Source organism: Lepidothrix coronata, unplaced genomic scaffold (genome assembly GCF_001604755.1).
Source record: "Lepidothrix coronata isolate B3197 unplaced genomic scaffold, Lepidothrix_coronata-1.0 Scaffold85, whole genome shotgun sequence".
NCBI lineage: Eukaryota > Metazoa > Chordata > Aves > Passeriformes > Pipridae > Lepidothrix > Lepidothrix coronata.
In genome coordinates, this window is record NW_016690265.1 from 3275368 (window position 1) to 3296139 (window position 20772).

The 20772-nt window shown below is 40.6% G+C and overlaps 1 protein-coding gene across 8 annotated transcripts in view; it reads left to right on the plus strand.

The window, feature by feature from the left end:
- Nucleotides 1–688: 688 nt before the first annotated feature.
- Nucleotides 689–20772, plus strand: part of SH3BP2 (SH3 domain binding protein 2) — a 36712-nt gene continuing 16628 nt past the window's right edge. Inside the window, exon 1 of one of the 8 annotated variants that reach the window (XM_017820834.1) lies at nucleotides 689–709. Coding sequence is in view for 2 of the 8 variants with exons in the window: in XM_017820830.1 (XP_017676319.1) it covers nucleotides 20107–20216 (110 nt within the window). In the remaining 6 variants the exon portion in view is untranslated. Of the gene's footprint in view, nucleotides 710–1002; nucleotides 1092–1210; nucleotides 1279–1452; nucleotides 1474–8610; nucleotides 8632–14577; nucleotides 14602–19975; nucleotides 20217–20772 lie in introns of those variants that run through there. The other 7 variants (XM_017820832.1, XM_017820833.1, XM_017820831.1 and 4 more) reach the window with 7 other exon arrangements.

Here is a 20772-nt window from a genome sequence, read left to right on the forward strand (position 1 = left end):
AGTAAACCTCATCTTATCAAATTTTAAAAGTCACCTTTTAGAGCACTTAAAAATACCTTTCCAACCATGTAACATTTCTTGGGGGTACAGGTAATCTGCAGAGTGATATGGTCTCGCTACCATGGGTGTGGGGAAAATCTGGATAAAATGAGAGTTGAGTGCAGAGGCAACGCATGGCTCTGCGCGTGGCCAGCCTGAAGTCAGCACGGCTGGCAGGGCCCTGGGCTGTTTTGGACACGGGTTACCTCTGCAGTGCCCCTGGTACCAGAAACCGGGCACTGAGAGCCCACCTGTGTCCACAGAGCCTGGCTGAGCGCTGTGCCCTGCCCAGACCTGGGCCGACCACCCTCGCAGCGCACCAGGCCTGAGTCAGTGCCTCCACCTGATCCCCCACGGACACAAGATACTTGGGGCAATGCCTCCACCTGCTTTCCGATGGACACGGGACACTTACAAAGGATCCTCACCATGTGTTACAACCTGCTTTCTCCCGGTGCCTGGTGTCTTCCAGGCAGGCGCCTGTGTCAGACCCTCCTGCCAGTCAGACAAAACCCGATCCCCAAGTCACGTCCTCTGGGGATGCAACTTCTGGAGGTGGTGGAGTCACCGCCCCTGGATGTGTTTAAGGAAAAGCAGGACGAGGCACTTCAGTACCATGGTCTAGTTGAATGGTGTGCTCGGTCACAGGTTGGACGCGACGATCTCAGAGGTCTTTTACAACCTATCCTGGCTCTAGACAGACCCGAGGCAGTGGCCGCCGGGAGGGTTCAGCACACACAGCCCTGGCAGAGCCGAGCGGTGGCTGATTCGGGCCGGACCCCGGCAGAGCCCCCTCAGCACCCCCTGCCCAGCCCGCTCCCCGCCCGGGCCCGCGGCCGCCCCGTGAGGGCGGTGCTGCCCCGCCCGCCGGCAGCTCCCGCCGGCGGGGCGGGCGAGGGAGGCGGGGGCGGTCCCGTCCCGGCAGGTGAAGGAAGGGGCGGGCGCGGGGTTCGCTGACCGCGGCGGGGCTGCGGAGCGGGGATGAGGGGTTGGTGTCGCGGTGGCGGTTGCTGTTGCTGCTGCCCGCGGAGCTGAGCCGAGCCGCGGCTGAGGTAAGCGCCCTGTCCCCTCACGCTCCCTGTCCCGGCGGGGCCGGGCGGAGGCGTTCCCCTTTCCGCGCTCCGGCCACCGCCCCGCTCCACTCGTGCCCCTGTCCCCGCTCCCGGCCCCGCGCGTGTCCGCACCACCCTTCCCCCCTCCCGCCGCTGCGGTGCCGGAGGGCGCCGGGAAACTCCTCGGGTGAGTCACGGGAGCCTCGGGAGCCGCCGTGCCGGCCGCCCCCGGAGAGCCCCGCTGCCGGGCGGGGAAAGGCGGCCCCGGAGCTGCCGCCCGGGAGCGGCCGGTTTCCCTGGGGAAGGTGCTGTTCCCGATGCTGGGAGGGGAACAGCGGGAAGACGCCTCGTGTTTCCTTGTCCCGTGGGCTGACGCGTTCAGGTCGGTGCTACTTTGGTCGCCTGCAGGTGGGAGGCGGAGTGGGATCAGGTCACCGGCCTGAGTCCACCCGTGTGAGAAGGAAAGGCTCTTTAGGTGGCGGAAAAAAGGTGTAGGTGCTTTCCTGTAGCTGTATTTCCCACTTATGTTGAGGTGCGGCTTTGGGCTGGCGGTGCGAGCGTCGGGAGTCATTTACTAGCATGTTTCCAGTGGTAGTCTAAATGTATGTTAAAGGATGAGGCAAGACGTTTTCGAGGTGAAACATGGAGTACAAATGCATTTGTGACAGCATTTTCTTTAGTGTTATCATCTGCTTCAGTCGTGGAAGTCCCCTCCAATTTACTTGGGTCTGTCACTTCAGCCTCGATGTGTAGTTCCCATTCATCTACAGGTGTAGGTTCTGTGCAAGCTCTGTACTGTGCCTCTTGTATCAGGAGAGAGCAAGGACACCTGGAGTGTGCTTACTTAATTTGTCAGCTTTTATCCCACACGTGACCAGTGCAAATTGGATACTGCCATCCCAAATGAATTTAGAAAGTGGATAAATGTTTCCCATCCTACCATCCTGCCCGCTAAGACTTCTTTTCTTGAGTCTTGATGCTAGAAGAGTCCAGGTCAGTAGTGGGACTGAACTGGTCTTGTATCATGTCTAACTTCATCAGTACAGGTGCAGCAGTGTTGCTGAGCACTTGTCAGAGTCTCCTGCTGTTTGTGTGCTCCGATTGGCTGTACACAGAGAGGTTTAAAGTTTCCTCTTGGAAATTAGTTGTATTATACTGATATGTTTCCTACTGTGAAAAGCAAATTTCCACTTTCACTCTGCTCTTAGGTTTAGTGTCTTAGGGGTTATGAAACAAATTTAGATCTGAATAATTATACACCTCTTCTGTTTATTTCTGTTACATTTGTACAGGAAATGTAGAGTGTGAGCCTCTGCAGTTTGTTTCCTTCATATATCTCTTTCACACTTCAGACAAAAGCAGAATTAACTCGCTGTTTTTCTTTTAGGCATAACACGTTTCTTTCCCTTCCTGTTACGGTATTTTGTAGCCATCTTGCTGTTGCAGAAGAGCTGATTAATAGGTGCACCTTGCCAATATTCCATTAGTGAGGAGTCAGTACTGGGTCAGCTTAGTGGTGGGTTAAATGCTGTGTCCTGTTTGTCATGTTTTTGTTTTAAAATCTCCCAGCTTTCCATAAACTTCTCCACAAAGCATGACAAACTTCATACTAAAAGGTCCAGAAAGTAAAGATCTTTTTTTTTTTTTCCTTTTTTAAGTTATAAAGGAGGGAAATAGGAAAATAACAGTTCTGGATAGGGTTTAAAGTTTTCAAAGCAGTAAGAATGAATACATCAAGATAAGTTCCAGCAGACATCTCAGGCAGGACTGTCTGAGTGAGAATTCCTGTGTTTGTGGCCAACTGATCAGTTGACTGTGAATCTGGAAGCTCCTGCAGGCAGATGAACCCACTGTACTTCGAAGACCAGACTTCTAGTCTAATATTGCTGTTAGAAAATTTGATTACACTACAAGTAAAGCAAAACAGGGGCCATGGAAAGTTTCCTTCTTCCTTAAGTGTATGTGAAGCAGTCTCCTTTGATGGAAAACCAAACATGGTAGTCACTTTGGTAATGAATGCTGAGTAGAAATGGAAATGTGTTAAGAACTGTTAACTTGTTCTTTGCAGCAGTGAGACACAAACAGGGATGACCAAAAGGCACATACATATTTGTCATTTTAACGGTAGGAAAAGTGCCTCTGACACTCAAGCCCTGGTGTTTGCTCTGTTTGCTCTTTGCCCCACAGCCCTTAGGTTGCTGGGGCATTTGTTGCTCTAATAGAGGGATATGTGTTTTAACATGACAGCATTGCCTTAGTGTTGGTGTGTCTTCCACTCTGTTTGGCATGGGATGTTAGACAATGGGTAACTTATGCTTTTGTCAGACTATCCAGCAGTTTCATAAGTTGTTTGGAATGTGCAGCCCTGCAAGTATTGAGTCCATTAATGGTTTCTGGCTTAAGCCCTAATCTTAAAAGAACTTACAGATGTAAGTAACCCTATTATTTGTAAACTGTTGGTTTGTGTTACTGTAGGATAAGGATTTTGGCTTACTACTACCGGGCCTTGATGGAAAGTTCACAGAAGCTCAGACTCTCAGTAGCATTGATGAATAGCTCTGTAAGCAATGGTGAGGACTCCTAACAGTTAGCAGGGAACTGCCAAAATAAATTGGTTTTGCTTAGATTTAAAAGTGTTGGTTGATACAATGATTTTATCACAATGCATTTTGTCTTTTGATAGGGATTTCTGGTGGGAGAGAGAAAATAACCTCTTAGATGGCTACTCCTCTCTTGAGTAGCTAAGCATTCCTCTGGCCTTTTTTTTAAGGTAAACTTACTCCACAAAGGCATTTCCTGATAACATTGCTTCAAAGTTGCTTTTGAACCTGTGCTGTACTGGAACAGTGTTGGGAAGGGAATTTTGGAGCCTAGAAATCAAAGGGACTTAAGGCAGCCTCAAAGGTAATCTGAGAGGCTCAATACATTTCTGTAAATGTGGTACTAAATGGAATGTGTATTTCTTATGATGTTATCACATGTACATATGTCACTGTTTGTTCCTCCAATATTAATGAACCATTGCTAACTCTCTTGTTAATCAACACCCACCTCCTTCTTCTATCAACACTACTTATTTTATGCTAAAATTACTAAATGAGTTATGCCTTTAGTGATATATTGAGGGAAGAATTGAAGGCACCGAAGTTTTGATAAGTATAACTACGCTGGGTATCATTGTAAACTTTAAGTAATTATTTATCATGTTGTATATTACAAGGATATGTATCATCAGCTTGCTTGCTTTAGATGACTAGACTAGAGCACATGAGAGAATTCTTAGTACACTAAGCTTTTTAAGAGCAATATACTGACTACACAGTATTTCTCCAAGATCTGATTTTTTTTTCAGTTTTGCCTCTTCTCCATACACTCCTATGTTGAATTTCTTTTTTCTTAAAAAGAAAGGGAGTTGAAGAGTCTGCATTTTACCTAACACGTGCAGGAATCTGAAAACAATTTTTCCTGAGGTAAGGGATTAATTTTGAACACGGCAATGGTTAGGGGAGAATGCAGGAACATGACTTCCTATGGAAACAAACCTAAATGTTGTTCTCCCCCTGTCCCAGCCTACCAGCGTAACTGAAATCTATTTATTTTGTTTGCATGCCAGCTCATTTCCAGTAATGACCAAGTTCTTATCTTTTCCAAGGTGGTGTTATTGCAGTAGTTATGCATATCTGAATATCTTTGGCAGAAAGATACTTAAAGATGATGTACAGTGCAGAAAAGGAATTAGAACTGCTCAGAAATCAGAGCCTGGCAATGCTTATGGCTTCGGCTCCTGCAAACTGTTTTTTAGGAGCAGAGAACAGCTTCCATGCCTGTTGTAAGCATTCCAGTTGTGTGTTCCTGCTGCTGTCACAAGCTGGTTCAACCAGGCTAATTCAGGGACACCTAATCTGTAGTTAGGGCTCTCTCTAAAGTACTTCTGGCAAAGCTACATAGAAAGCAGACATTCCGGATCTGTCTCCTAAAACAGTTGTAAAGAGCTGAGCTATCCAGCTGGTGTGAGATAAGCAAGTCTTTGGCTAAGTTTTGGAATAGCTGCTCACTGAATTTTGTTGCTGGATTAATTTTCATGTCTATAGTTGCCCTCAGATAGGAAAAGCACATCTTTACTTCCTTACAATCTTACCTTTCTGGAAAGGCCAAAGGTAAAATTCCGAGAAGGCCAGGGAATGCCTGTTTTCATCCTCTTGATGTTTGAAAATTCTCGCTGTTCAACTGGTTATGATTAAAGCTTTATTTACTCTTAAGTTATAGCATCGGCTGATAAACTTTACATCATTAATCATGTATGATCAGAATCACTTCCATCCTAATGGAACAGTAGGTATGTTTGAATCATTAGATATGTTCTGTCTTCCGGAAAATGCATATGTCTTTAATTCCAACCATGCCCTGTTCTTCAACTGTTAATTTGTCAAAGAAGAAACTTCCCAATTCAAACTTGCTTTGTATCCTTAGATTTTTAATTGATAAACACTTTTTTTCATAATTAAATGCAACCATTCTACTGTAACTTATAAAAACAAGACTATTTGTTTTGATCATGGTAGACCACTTCCTTGGATATGTTAGGGGAAGAGTACAGAAATTTGGGGTTCTGTTCTTTATAGTTTGATGACTAATTTATGTAGGTGGTACTACTGTGTATTGTAGTATGTGAGCACTTAAGGGTGACTGTGGTAATTCCTGATTATTCCAAATGGATTTAGGTGGCTACAGAGACTTATAGCATGGAAATGGCTTTAACTCTCTCATGGAACATTTACAAAACTTAATACCTGCACATAGATTTAAGATCACTTTATGAAAACTCTACAGTGGTCCATGTAAACAGATTATGGTTTTTGTTGATTAATGCAGTTGACATTGCAACTGAACTTTGTTTACATGTACAATACCTTTGACACATGCATGCACAAAGGACTCTCATACCTTGCTGGAAAACACTGATGTTCTCAATTGTTTCAGTGTGAGGATTATATTGCAACTCCCAAATAGAAAAAATATTGAACATATGTAACCAAGGCTTTTATTTCATTATCCCTTCAGCTCTGCCATAAATGAGAGTACTAGGAGAAACTTGGATTTATGCCTTTAATCATGAACTCACTTGTAAGGGCTCTTCAAACAGGAAATTTTTCATTCCAGATGTTTTCCTCAAAATATGAAAATGGAATTTCTGTTGGAGCTCATATGGGAGCAACAACTGAGTGAAGTATCAGCCTTAGTAATTCTTTTAAAAATCTAGTGGCCGTGCTGAGTAATATTTAACCTTTTTTGTGAGTACCAAAACCCTGAAATTTTAGAATTCGATTCTTTCTGGCAGGAACACTGCACAAGTATGCAAAGGTCATGAATGAGGTCCCTATGAAGATGATGTCTGTATTTTAAGCAAGCATTTATTATTCACTTTCTTCCAGTGTGCCTGTACTGTGTGTTTTAAGCCTTTCCTCTAACTGGAAGGATAACGTGCAGTTTTAAAAAACTCCAGAAACTAAAATCCCTCATCATAGTAGCTGGAGCCTTAAAAGAAGCAGAAAAGGAGCAGAGGAGGACCAGCAATATGTACACTGAAATTTTACCTAAATATACATTTCTTAGAGTTGGCTGTTGGTATTTTATGTTCTAGTTCATCTCCTGCCTTATAGCTGATCGGTAGTTTTCCAGCACCTTGGCTTAACACTGGTTACCAAGTTCCTGTTAAGTGATTAGTCCCAACTTGCTGTATAAAAACAACCTGCACATTGGAGTTTGAATGGCATTCCTCAGTCTTGCTTCTGGCAGTACTTGGACAGAAAAGACTGGGAGAGTCCAGTGGCACCAGTGTGCATGTCTGGATGTGTTGCTACCTCAGATCTTTTTTTGTCTAAGTGTTGAGTAGAGAGAGAGAGCTAAGTGTGCTGCAAGACCCATCTTGAAAGGTGATTTACGCATAACAGACATGACTAAAAGCAAAAGATTTCTCATTTTGGAGCATAGCCAAGTAAATGAGGAGAACAAAGAGTAGAAGGAAGTAAGAAGATTTAGGATTCCTAGGCTTAGTACTTGGACGGTCAAGAAAATAAAACAAACATAGTGGGTGATGGAAATATAGTCTGCATGTGTGGATTTTCTCTCTCTTAGGTCAAAGATGTGAATTTAGATTGGACTTCAGTGCCCTGAACTCCATTGTTACTCAGTGTAAATGTACTTCGTTGTTGAAGTTCATGCTGAACTGCATCTTTTGGTGTTATTCTGCTGTAACAGATGGAAATAAGGTCAGACCTAGTTTAGCTGGCAGTATTCCTATTTAGATGAACCATGAACCTGTGCTGTGCAATTTAATAATTAATCATTAAAAAAAAGCAAGGCTTAATTCTAAATGCTTTTCAGCTGAGATGATTTAAATAACTCCAGCTTCATCTTTTATTAGCATTGAATTTTTCTTTTAAAGATATGCAAAATAAAAAACAAGGACCCTTGGAGGAGGGAGATCTTATTTAGCACGCTAGTTTCCACTTCCATGTTCAGTTCTTCTCCAGACAAATAAGCTTCTTATTCTCCAGCAGAGTTTTACTCTACTGAAATCAGTCACTGAGATGTCTTTATTTTTATTAATGCAGCACTCCAGGGCTACATCTCACATCCTGAAACTGATTTTAATAAATGTAAAAGGGTGGGTTACTCATTTTCATTTTTTGTGTAATAACTGCTTAGTGGTGAAAAAGGAAGAAGAGAGGTGGAAGTAGAGTGTTGTGAATACCTTGGTCTTATCTGTTGAATTATGTCTTGTAAGACCAAAAAAAAAAAAAAATAGTGGTTTGGTAGGAAGCTTCGTTTCCTTGTTCTAATTTTAACTTCAGCTACTGTAGTGATAGACATTAATCTTCATTCTAGAAACAGTCAATTTTTATAAATATAAATTTTATAAAGACCTATAGAATTAGAAACTACATTTTTTTCTGTGATTCCTTTCAATACCTTCATATAAATCTTATTCCAAGTTAAAATCTCTTTGAAATGGTCCTTCATATCATGCTTTATTAGCTCTTACATGATTCTACAAGACATACCATACTTCTTAAAGTTCTGACTTGAGTGAGGGACAATCCCTCTATTGGTAAAATATTCTAGAAAAATATTCTATTTGTAAAACTTGTTAAGACTCTGCTATAAAGTAAAAAATTTTGGTTTAAATGCCACATCCTTACAAATTTCACCTAGTTCCCCTTAACTTCATCAGAAGTTGCTTGCATGCATCTAAATGCTGAGGTTGGCATTCAAACCAGAAAATAGTTACTTGAGAGCCAGTTCCTGCAACCAAGCAGCAGAGGCTTAAATTATTAGTCTCTAATCTTGTGACAACCCTACTAAAAAGAGTAAATCATTACCTTGATGTTGCTTAACAGTAATTCTATTACAACATGGCACATAATGGTTGGTTTCTCTTACACCAAGCTGGAGCTCTGAAGGAACTCAGTTCAGTGTATTACAATTGCAAGACAGCTGTTTCCTCAAGCGAGAGCATCTCTTATCCTGGAACACTGTGGTATGATTTTATTGCAGAGATGGCATAGGTTGTTACTGAACATTTTTTTTTTTTGCATTACATGCTCTCCTAAACCTTTGACACAAATGTAGTAATCACACTGTTTTGACTGAGCATACGTACTGAAGTCAGCTTCTAGTATGTCCTTATATTGATAAAACTGTACACTTTAGATACACTGTACACTTTAGATAGGCTTGTGTAAGAGCTATCTTTTTCTTGTGTTCTGTACTTTCCTGTATTCCTGGAAGGATTAGCATTTTTTTCTTACTTCTGATAATGATGTAGAGAGAAATTTAGCACAAGGAAACCTGGACTATGAGCCTGCAGGTCCTACTGACAGATGAAAGGCTTATAATTAGCTAATTCAAAACTGATCTGTAAGCTTGACTAATCAAAATGAGGCACTTGGAGCTATGTTTGGGCAGAAAAGTGACCTGACTTGCACAGCTGCTGAGCATCTGCAGCTGTTAATTGCCTTTAATCAGTCAGGCTTAAACACTCAAGCTTTCCACTGTAATTTTTCAGTCAGTTAATCAGACTCTACTGTCATGCCAGGTAGGCACGTTTCCAAAGCACTGTGCATTTTAAGTGAGCAAAGTGGGATTTGTGCACACAGACTCTTGTACATGTTGTGTGGAGAAATACACTTTCTTCTGTCAAAATGGGATGTACCACATATAGGAACATGGGACAATCAATCCTGTGCAGTCTCTGTTTGGTGTCTAGGAAAGAGTGCTTACCTTCGATATTTAACTGGGGCCTTGCATTAGGACTGTAAATAGGCAAATACACTCATCAGAATGCTAACCAGAAGGCAGAATACCCATTGCAGGAGGGGCACACAAGTCTTGCTTATAAGGTTAGTAGTTTTCTTCCCCCTAAAGAGCTGGAGGTAGAAAACCACCTTGAAAAATACTAGTGAGCTTGTATGCAACAGAGTTGTCATCCTGGCTTTGGGAGAACCCAAACAAATAATATGATGCACAGTCTGGCACAAATGTATTCTGGTCCTGCCACCAATATACTTGTGTGGGTACTCTTACTGAGGAGTAAATTAAGCATGGCAGACTGCTACGGTTATGGTAGATAAATACTTGGTGTGTGACTGTGCAGTGGGGGAGGAGAGGAAATTTGGAAGAGAAAGAGGAATATTTTAAATGTATTCTTCATGTTTAAACTAGGAGAACAGAGTTAGATAGCCAAACTGTTCTCTAGCCATGTAGAAGAAATTACTGTATTTGTGGGAAGCTGTTATGGGAAGAACTCACAGTGAAATTCTTTTTTCCTTCAGAACTCAAAGCCTCAGTGAGTCATCTGCCTCCTGCTTTTCCCCCAGCCCTCCTCCCCCCCACCCTGAGAAAAATAGAAAAAGCCCTTATTTTTGTCCTTTGGCAAATACCACAGCTGTTGTGAAGAAGGTTGTAGTTCAGAACACCACTGATCCAAGTGTGTGAAGAGGCCGATTGAAGCATTGTCAGGGGCATGAGTGGATTTGTTGAATATCACATCTTCTGCTTTGAGGTAAAGATAACCTTTCTAACAGTGATGGAAACAATACTGATAAGATGGAATACCATATTTCCAAATGTACACGGTGCTAGATGATATCAAAGTGATTAAGTCCGGAAACTTATCTGTCATGTTGGCACTATGCCTGCTGTGCCTCTGCTGCCAGGCTGTTTCCCTGTGGAGCATGGCATCCCTGCTCCTTCAGTGGAGAGCAGTTGTGTTCCTCCTCCTCTCTGCAGGCTGGGGGCTTCTCTGCTTAGCCAGGAGAAATGAATCCTAGAGAAATGAGAGGACTGCTGGGGTTAGAAGGATATCTTAGTGGGAGAGAAGGGTGTCACAGTGCTGCTGATGCCACCGGTGCGCTTGCACTCTGGGATTTGGCTCCCCAGCAGAATTGGGTTGGCAGGTGGCAAGAATTTAGTGACAAATCTGTTAATGACTGATGATGCACTAAATGCTGATCTAATGGGCTTATCATGCTACTTAACAATGACTTGTTAGTAGGAAACTCAGTGCTGGGCAATTGAACTGGGAGTTGGGTCTCTTCTTCTAGGTTGGAGATCATACTCCAAGGACTGTGGCACTTGATTGATGAGCTTTGTTTATTGAGACAAAGCCAAGCAGAAGGAATTTGCAGCAGAGTCTTTGCTATGAAATCTGGCAAATAGAAGTATTTTTGCTTGAAACTCTTAATTTGGCAACTTTACACAATTCCCTTCCTTCCTGGAGTGTTCTCTTCCGTTTTAGATAGCAAAGAACATACTAATTAGATGTTTCTATTTAATCTTTGTTTCTATGCCTATGCCATTTCTATCTTTCCAATCAACATACTGAGTAATTTGCCTGCCACATGTTACTCATCCCCTGTAATTTTTGTAACTCTAAGGAGATGCAGTGCATGGCCTGGTGGAATTTTGCTCTAAACGTGATTGCTCGTTTGTGTTAATTGAGAAGGTATATGGAAGAAACACACCTGACATATGAATCAGGAGTTGTGAAGTGTCATTCTCACAGAAACAAAAGTTGTGGAAGAGCTTTGTCTCCCACACAGTCTTTACCAGTTGTAGCAGTGGCATTGAGCAGACTTCCTTTTTTTTTTCGTTTCTTATTGTTGGGTTTTTAGGTTTTTGAGCAACTCGCAGATAAAGACCAAATATTAACTTGGCCTGATGCTTGACCATGAGTCCACATAAAAAGTAAATACAAACTTGATCTGTTCCTAATAGTTCTGTGTTAAGAAGATAAACTATATCACTGTTCACTGTGTAACCTTTAGTCACCTAAGGGCTGATGTTTTTATGTTGTGTATTTCAGCAAGATTACCTAGAGAAAGAAGGAACTTTGTATTAGAATGAAAAGGGTTGGTGGTAGTGTTCTGTAGAACAGCCAAAATAGCAAATGAATGGTGAGTCCTGGAGAATAGACTCCTTGTTGTTTCTGACTGAACAAATTTAATTTCCAGCCAAGTGCAATGAAAAATAAAGAAAAATTATACAGCATTCCAGTGGAGCAAAAAATGTGAGCCTTGAGATTTCAAGGTATAAAGTACATATTTATTTCAAAAATTCTCCTGTCCTTTCTGATGAAAGGCTTATTTTTTCACATTCAGTTAAACTATAACTGGTGCAGCCTTTGCACTTGTTATTCTTGACTGTACTGTGCCAGCTGCTGGTTCTCTGGTAGACTGCACAGGAGAGGAAGTGGCACTGGAGCAATGGATATGACCCACAGTGAGTTTATGTTAATCTTTACTAATCTGTGATAATGCCAAATTTAGAAATTTTTCATCAAATTCTGTAGACAAAATTGTTTTAATTGTTTTAATATGTAATGGGATAATTTTAGTTTGAAGTGTTGGGATTGTTAGGTTATGATCTGTTGGAGAATTAACTGACAGAAATTGAAAATTAACTCCATTATCTTGGAAATGTCTTTCATTAAAATGCTGGCTTGCTATTTAAAAATAAATTATTAGAATGCATGAAAGATTGTCACATGCTTTCTGGAAGAAGGGAAGGCTTTTTGGACAGTGTGCAATGCACTTGTAATGCTTTCTAGTACACCTCTAAAGGTGAGAGTTCGTTTTATGGCTGTGGATATAAACGTGTTATCAAAGTGCAGCTGTACTTTGGTGGTAGTGTTCTGTAGAACAGCCAAAATAGCAAATGAATGGTGAGTCCTGGAGAATAAGACTCCTTGTTAGGCTGTATTGCAGTACAGCTGTACTTTGATATAGTTATTATGTGCAGTTTTTTAGAGGATGTTGTGTATCAGTCTGTATGGTTTCAAATACGAAATAAAATATCACAAATAGCATTAAATATTTTTAAAGTGTGCAGAAAGAGCACTTTTTTCCTTGAAGTTCAGCTTTTGAAGACCTTTTATTTTGTGGTGGCTGTAATGCACACAGCTGAATCAATGGATCTGTGACATGTACGATCTGTCATTTGGCTTGGGTCTGGGTGAAATGCTGCTGTGTTTACTAGACAAAGATGTCAGGTTTGATTACTTAGGTTGAAACAGGGCTAATGCCATTGACCCAAATTCCTGAATTTTCTTTGTGCAAGTGAAATCCAGCTTCAGCTCTTCATTGTGTACAACAAGTGACTTGTATTTAGAATGCCTTAAGATTACCTAGGGTATGTATAGCAGGAAGAGACTGTGTAAAAATTGTAAAAACTTTTGCTGGAAATGTTGTATGGTCCATATGAATTCTGTGTAGGAACAAAACTTGGAAATGAAAGAATGCTGTACAGACTCCTTGGACATAATGACTATTAGTTCTAGGCAGTGCACAAAACATAAGATTTTGGAGGTCATGAAGAAGGAAGCCCTTCTGTCATAGTCAATTCATCTCTGTAAAGAGTCTGGCTGCACTGTTTTAAAAGAGCTTTTCAAGAAAACAGTACAACAAAGAATGGTGCACAAAGGCCATGTATTCTTTGTAGTTTATCCTGCCAAGAAGAAGGGTTGCTGAAGTTTGTAACATACACCGTTTCTTGAAGAATTAAATATATATGTATTTTTATATATGTGTGTGTGTTTCTTTTTTGTCTGTAATATAGAAAAGTAAGTTTTGGAGGTGAAAAGTCACTGAGGCCAGGAATAGGAATAGCTGTGTGGAGTCAGATCTGAGGAGTGCTAGCTGAAAAGTGTAAGAACTGGGCACAGATACAGAATATTCTTCCAGCCAAAGAATTTGCAGCTCAGGGGCTTACTAGTGTCATTTTGAAGTACCAGAAGCTGAAATCTTGGGATCTGAGATGGATTTCTGTGTTTCCAGTTTCTCACTTGCTGTGCAGTAAGCAAGATGCACTACGCCTTTTTTCTTTTTTTTCTGTTCTTTGTTTGCTTTTCTTTTTTTTTCCTTTTGAATGCAACTCTACGGCTTTGGAGACATAGGTCAATGTCAGGCTAATCCTTGCTCTTAGAGTTCATTTAAACAAGATTGAAGGGGAATGAATTTTTTTCCTTTTGGTCATAATTCTGAAGCAAGTAGTGATTTCCGTGAAGAAATGATAATATAAAAGGCCAATGTCCAAATTGTCTTGTAGAAGAAGCATGTGATTATACATTTTCATGGTTAAGTGATATTAATTGACCGTTTCCTCTGATGTCCTCCAGATTAGAACTGTTTACTGCTCTCTTTCTGACCCAGTTTTGTGGTGCACATTTGTTTTAATTTTAAAATCTTTACTTAAAATCCCAACTACACGTGATGTGGTGTTCATAATTAAATTCAACTTTTGTAGAAAGTAAGCATGATCTTAGAGAGATTTTTCTTCCTGGTGCTCATTAAAAAACAAAACAAAACAAGATCCCATCAAAACTCAAAGGTAATATTTACCAAAGTGGTGAAATTCACAGTAGCCTTAAATGCTGGTTATTCTAAACCGTGCTCCTACGTGTTTCAGTCCTTTGATCTAGTGTTTTGTGAGGAAGGAGTGGCAAAATGCTTCCATTTTACAACATCCTTTGGAAACGGATGAAGAAGTTTGTATCATGATTTTAAGGGGAACAATCATTGGAATCAGAGTAAAGAATCCGTGTTTCTGGTACACCTACTCACTTCATGAGGTTTTCAGCACCAGGAGCTTCAAAGCTGCTGGAGGTGGGGACAGTCCATTAACAATACAGCCCAGTTGGGCCTTCTAATTCTATAAATTACACTTGCATGGTTATTAACTTATTCTGATATTCTGGTTCATAGTCAGAGTTTCCAAGTATGAGAACAGCAACCTCTGAGATGCTTCACTGCATAGTTCTTTCAAAACCCATACCACCTACTGTGTTGTACAGCAGCGAAGTATGGAGTGACCCTTTGCAGTTACACTGTGTCTTTGAATTGTATCACATAGTCTCTTTACAAGCAAAATAAAAGTAGAAAATGTTTGGTTTGTTTTGTTTTTCCAGGGTCTGGCAGAAGTTGAGCTTCCCCTTTGGTGCTGGCTGCAGCAGGTACATTTTCATAACTACAAGATGCCTGCAGTTCACCAGGAGAGGGACACGCAGGCTTGAAGGACTCTCAGATGACAGGACCAAATGCTTCCTCTAAAGCAGGGCTTGCTGCATTTCTTTAGGATTCAATTAGTAGCTTGTTATTGGGGTCAGCAAGAGAGATTATGAATTTGCTCATTGCAGGGTTTTGCTGATAAACATTCAAAAGGACTTTCTCTATAAGCTTTATGTGGTTTTGTTGGTTTTAGTATCCTACGACAGGAATGCTTTAAAATGGCTTATATTCAGTAATATTTTCGTTGATTTGCATATGCATTCACACAAAATACTCTTTTAACTGGCATTGATAGTCTTGGGCCTAAGTTATCTTAGTCTTTTACAAGCACAGTATACAATGAACTGATGGATGTTGTATGTCTTGCCAGAAGGCTTTAGTACCAGAAAATGGTAGAAAATGGTGAACTTAAGTGTAGGCTAAGGTGGGTTTTTCGCCTTTCTTTTTTTTTTTCCCTTGGACTCTTGATGTACTTGAAATCAATTTAAGTAAAATTGTAAGAGAACGGGAAAAAAATATTTCCTAACAACAGACTTAACTTTATATGGCAAGATGTCTGCCGGGTAAATGTAACTGCCAGATATGGACAGAATGGATATTTGTCTCCTTCTTATAAATTTCTGAAAGCCTTTATTTAGGTGTTGCTTTTACCAAAGTTCAGTGATCTGCCAGCTTAAATGCTTAAAGCTGTTTTGACATCTAAGCAGAAGTTGTTTTGGAGTCCAACAATGCTTCCTAATTTATCAGCTATGAGTACCTTAGTGATAGAATTGTATGCAGTTCATCACAAACCAGCCTTGCAGTAAAACTGTTTGAACAGTAACATCTTGGAATCAAAAACATCTGCCAAGGAAATAAATCACTTGTGGAAAGTCCCACTTTCAGTGTCTATGTATATTTGGGGAACTCCCTTTGTAGCTGTCTGCAGGAATGGGACTTTGGCAATCATGTTTGTACTTCTGCTCAGTTACGTGGTTTGTTTTTTTTTTTTAATCTATGTTCCAGTTTAAATTGTTCTCCAAGCACTGATGAAAGATAGAAGCTGATCACAGCCATAGCAGCATTTACAGTCTTTTTTACATGGACCTTGTATATGGGTAACAGGAACAATGAATGTGTCCATCTAATTTGAATAGTAAATGAAAGTAGAGTCTTGGTAATGTGACTGAATTTATTTTTAAAAATAAAAAACACTCAAAAAACCCCACCCAACCAAAAAAATCCAAAAACACAAAAAAAAAAAAAAAAAAAAAGAAAAACAGCAAAATACTTTAAGAACTTGCATTCTACTTTAAGTGTTACTTGTACCAGATTTTACAGGTGTGGTCTGACTGGCATAGACTTGACCCAGTTACCTTGCTGGGTGAAAGCTCCTTTACAGTTGGGGGGGGGGGTTTGATTCAGTAGAAATCCTTTAAACTTAACTTGAAAAACTACACATAAAAAAATTGCCAACATAGAAAATTATACTGAAATAACTGTACTGATTTTAATTCAATCCTTGTTTTGTAGAACTATTACATTTGGAAAAGACCTCTAAGATCATCAAGTCCAATGTCAACCTTGCACCAACACTGTATTCACCACTAACCCATGTCCTCAAGTGTCACATCTACATGTAGTTAAATACCTTCAGGGACGATGACTCCACTTTCCTGTGCAGCCTGTTCCAATGCCTGATAACCCTTTCTGTGAAGAAACTTTTTCTAATATACAATCTGAACCTCCTCTGGTGCAACTTGAGGCCATTTCCTCTAGTCCTATCACTTGTTACCAGGTAGAAGAGACTGACCCCCACCTGGCTACAACCTCCTGTCAGATAGTTGCAGAGGGTCATAAGGTTCCCCCTGAGCCTCCTTTTCTCCAAGCTAAACAATCCCAGCTCCCTCCTCATAGGACTTTTGCTCCAGACTCTTCACCAGCCTCATTGTCCTTCTCTGGACATGCTCCAGGATCTCAATATCTTTCTAGTAGTGAGGGACCCTACAATATATTATTATAAAATCTTGCTGTATTTTTCAAGGTTAGCTGATATAAGAGAATCTTTTAAATGATAATGTTCTTATTCTGAGTTTGCAGAAGGTTCTTGTCTTCCAGCTCTACTTTCTAATTTGCTTTTTTAGGAACTATGCATATACTGCAAATACTTTGTGGCTGTACATTGTTTTACAGGCGTTTGACAAACTGAACATTAATCATATCCCAAAATCAAAGTTGTGATATCATCTTCTGGGCGTGTGCCAAGCTCTTTGGTGACACAATCACGAAAAGTTCTGACTTTATTTTAACATTGATAGGCTCTTTCTCTGAGGTATGGCTTATTTATTGCAGACCACTGCTGCTGGGCTTATTTTGAAGTTCCAAGCCAACAATCTGTCTACGGATGTTCAGAGTTCAAGAGCCAGAGGGGTATAAGTAGCAATTTGGAAGCTTTTTGATCTGAAGTGTTTCTTGGGTTTAGATTGAATATATGTTATCAAGACTTCAGCTGCTTTTTTACTACACGCAATAAAGAAGTAGAAATATTAGGACTTCTTCAGCTCTTCTGAAGTAAGCTGAAGGAAGGAATGATAGTTGAAGTTTAAGGAATAGGAATTCTTTTGGCATCGAAAGAGGATTTTTGGAAATTTTGGCCTCATTTCTGCCCTTTGTTGCAGATTTGTTTTTTTTATATGATAATGCTGCAGTTCACCCAGCAGAAGTAATTCTGATGCGTAGTAATTTGCATTTTCACAAGATTGCCTTACTTAGTAGATGAAGGATTCAGGCGAGTGATTTGCACTTGCTCCTTTACACTCTGCAGTTGTGAAGCATGCAGTTGACAAATATATCATCTCTCAATACAGTGGATGTTTCCCCTGTGATCTACTTGGGACTAAACTACTTTGGTAGAATTAATAAAATAATAAGACTTCTCCTGATCCAAGCTTGTTAAAGTCAGTGAAGGATTAACAGAATGTGACCTTCCTTAATGCCTTCCTATACTGTAGGCTTTTATGGAAATATATAATGTGTGAACCTTACGTTATTCTCAGTGGAACATGACTACTGAGCTGACCTCTTGCTGCAGCTGAAAGAAAGTGGTTTTCATGCAGTTTTAATTTTTTTTGTTGCTTTGTTCATTTCCCTGCCTCGCCTGTTGCTGGGCTCTTCCTGGGCTGCTTTTATTTGCAGTCCATTCTTGCAGTTTCCTGTAAATTTGTCGGCAAGAGGAAGCTCTTGCTGCAGAGACAGCTCAGCCCTGCAGTGAGACCGGTGAATTTATACCGGTATTTTACTGCTCTTGTGTTCCATTAACTAATGATAAGTAGGATTGCTTTCTTCTGCCAGCAAGAGCTGTTCCTAACAATGGCAGAGAGGATTGGCTGACTTCCTGGGACAGTGGCCCTGCTGGATTGAAATCCAAATATTGGTTCCAGATGCTTTGGTTGTTCCTTTTAAGGCTATCTGAGTGATGTCTTATAATGTTAAAGAAATGAAGCAACTCCTTTGGAGTGGAATTCTCCCTAGGCTAGCTTGGTGCAAGGCTGCTCCTCATGACTAATTTTTGTGGGGACAAATGAAGGTTAGTGGTCTGAAAACCATATACCAAAGGTCCATGCATAACAAATTTTTGCTTTGTGAAGGATATATTTAATACTCTTTCACTTCTCTGACAGATGTATCAATCAAATCCATAAAGCTTTCATGTCTCTTCAGGCTTCTTGTTTGCAATTTTGAAATGCAATCCTTCTGATGAATGTTTGGTCTAGAAATTAAGCTAAATTTTCATTCTGCCAAAACTGTAAAGCATCTAAATTTGTACTGTCCCTTGGTGGAACATCAGCCTGTGTGTGTGTGAAATGGTTTCTATTTTGACTCTGGGACCATCTTGATAGTGTTGGAAATCACCAGAGAAGTCAAAATGGGATCTTGGAACTTGAAATGAAAAGTCCTGCTGCATTTGAGTGCTGAAATGAGGAAAGGAAGGGGACAGAAAGGTTAGAGTGGAAAAGCAGTATGTCAGGAACATGTGTTGGATAAAGGAGACTTAATTTGTTGAGGCCAAAGAGCATGGTACTATAAGTTGTAGAGTTTGGAGGGAAGATCCAAGACTTAGGTGTGTTACACCAGAAAAGGGAAAGAGGAACTGAAGTTTTTTTTCCAGTGTTACATACACTCAAATGCTGTAATTTTGACTGTACTTTTATTACTGGGGCAGAGATAAAGCTTTCAAAGATGCTAATGCAAACCTAGAAGAGTATGCTTAGATAGAGAACTTAGAAAGAAAAAAATACTTTAAAGCAGTGTGTGTTAATAATTAAAGTCTAAAGGGGTAACTGATATTGCAGCAAATAAGGCTTCCCCTTCCTATAGAGCATGGCTGTGGAAGGAATGCAGATGGATGTCCTATGGTGAGAGAACTGCTTTTCTAGCTGATACAGCCATGACCAGTACCTGAAATGTTATTTTCTTTTGTGCTTTGACTGTTGGGTAGTTTACAGAAAGAGATGATGTTGTATAGAGACTTCTTCTTCCTTCTATTTTAGGATACAGATTCACATCCATTTCCCTAAAAATACACGAAGTAAACTTTGCTTAACGTACTTACACTTTTGTCCATCATTCAGAAACTTGCTAGTTGGTTTTGTCTTATTTGAACTTTCTCACCTATGATGTTGTTTAATTCCAGACAAATCAGTGAAACACTTGAATCCTTTTTAGAACTCCATATGAAAATAAGTGTAAAAACAATGACATTTATTTATCATCAGTTGGTGATATTCATCCTGTAGAATTGTGCTTTGTGAGCCTCTTGAATTTGAATTTTATTGTCTTTTGTGGCAATGTATGGGCAAGACTTGCTCTAAAGCACATCTGTGCCTCAAAGTCTTTCAAAATGACTGTTTTGATTTTTCTTGGGTTGAAGAGGGAAAGAACAAGCTCCAGCTATGGGGGAGAAAACATGGAATACTCATCACAGTTCTGTGGTGCAGTGCAGGTACCTGAGGCACAAGCTCTTCAGAAGCACAGGCAGCGTTTCTGACCTGTGCCTCTGCCATTGTGAGAGCCTGAGAACACTGTAAGAAAAGAGGACGACTTTCTTTTTCTCCCATAGGAAAGTGGTTGATGAAAGGTGAGTAGGAAGAAAGTGAGCGCTGGAAAATCCCCTCTGCTTTCTAGCTCGATGTCTGGCAGAGGTTCGAGGTATGCAGGAATTGATTTATAACCTCTCTGGGAAGCCGGGAAATCTGACAAAGATAGTGCTGCCCACTGACACTGGGGGAAACAGGAAGTAGCAAAGGAAACAAGTCATTGCCTCGGCGTCACTTTTGGCCACAGCTCAGTGCAGATGCACAAGCGGTTGGGGCAGGGTTTCTTTCCCTTTTGTGTGGACTGCACAGCAGCTTCGCCGGCACGTTCAGCCTGGCAGTACCCACGACAGGGTGAAGCGCAGGGATGTTCCTGTCATGCCTGAGAGGGGTCACAAGTTATTAATGGCTTTGTCATCACAAAGGAAACAATCATTCGGTGAAACTGCCAGCAGGAAAACTATGTGTCGATCGGGCAAGGTCACCAGGTTAGTGCTTTCTGTGGCTTGTATTTCTGTCATCTTTTCTCTTTAAGGTAGAGAGCAGGCTACAACTAAGAGTAGAATACGGTCTCTGGGGTAAAATACTTTTAACTCATGCAGAAAATTAAAGGATAAATAATTAGAGAGTGTTGGTTGAAAACTTTTGCCAGAAAACAAAAGCAAGTTTAAGCAAGTTAAACAGAGTAAACTTACTTAAAACAGTGTATCTCAGTCAGCCTTAGTTCTCTGTTCCCTTTGTCTTGTAAGATTTATTTGACTTCACAGTGTTTGTACTGTGCTATTAATCTTTCTGAGAAACTATTGTGAAAGGGGCTGTTAAGTATTAAGAAATGGAATGTGTAGCCAAAAAACTGGGAGAGATATAGAAGAGTATTTCAGAAGTACTGGAGAATAAGTGGACAAGAGACTTGAAAATTCTGCAGAAAGCAGCTTTGGGAACAGCTGGTAAATGTTTAGGTGGTTGAATCAGAGAACTCATTTTTGCTCAGAATCGATGAGAGCACTTAGGGGAAGCTTTCATTTTACGGTTTTGCAGTATGCA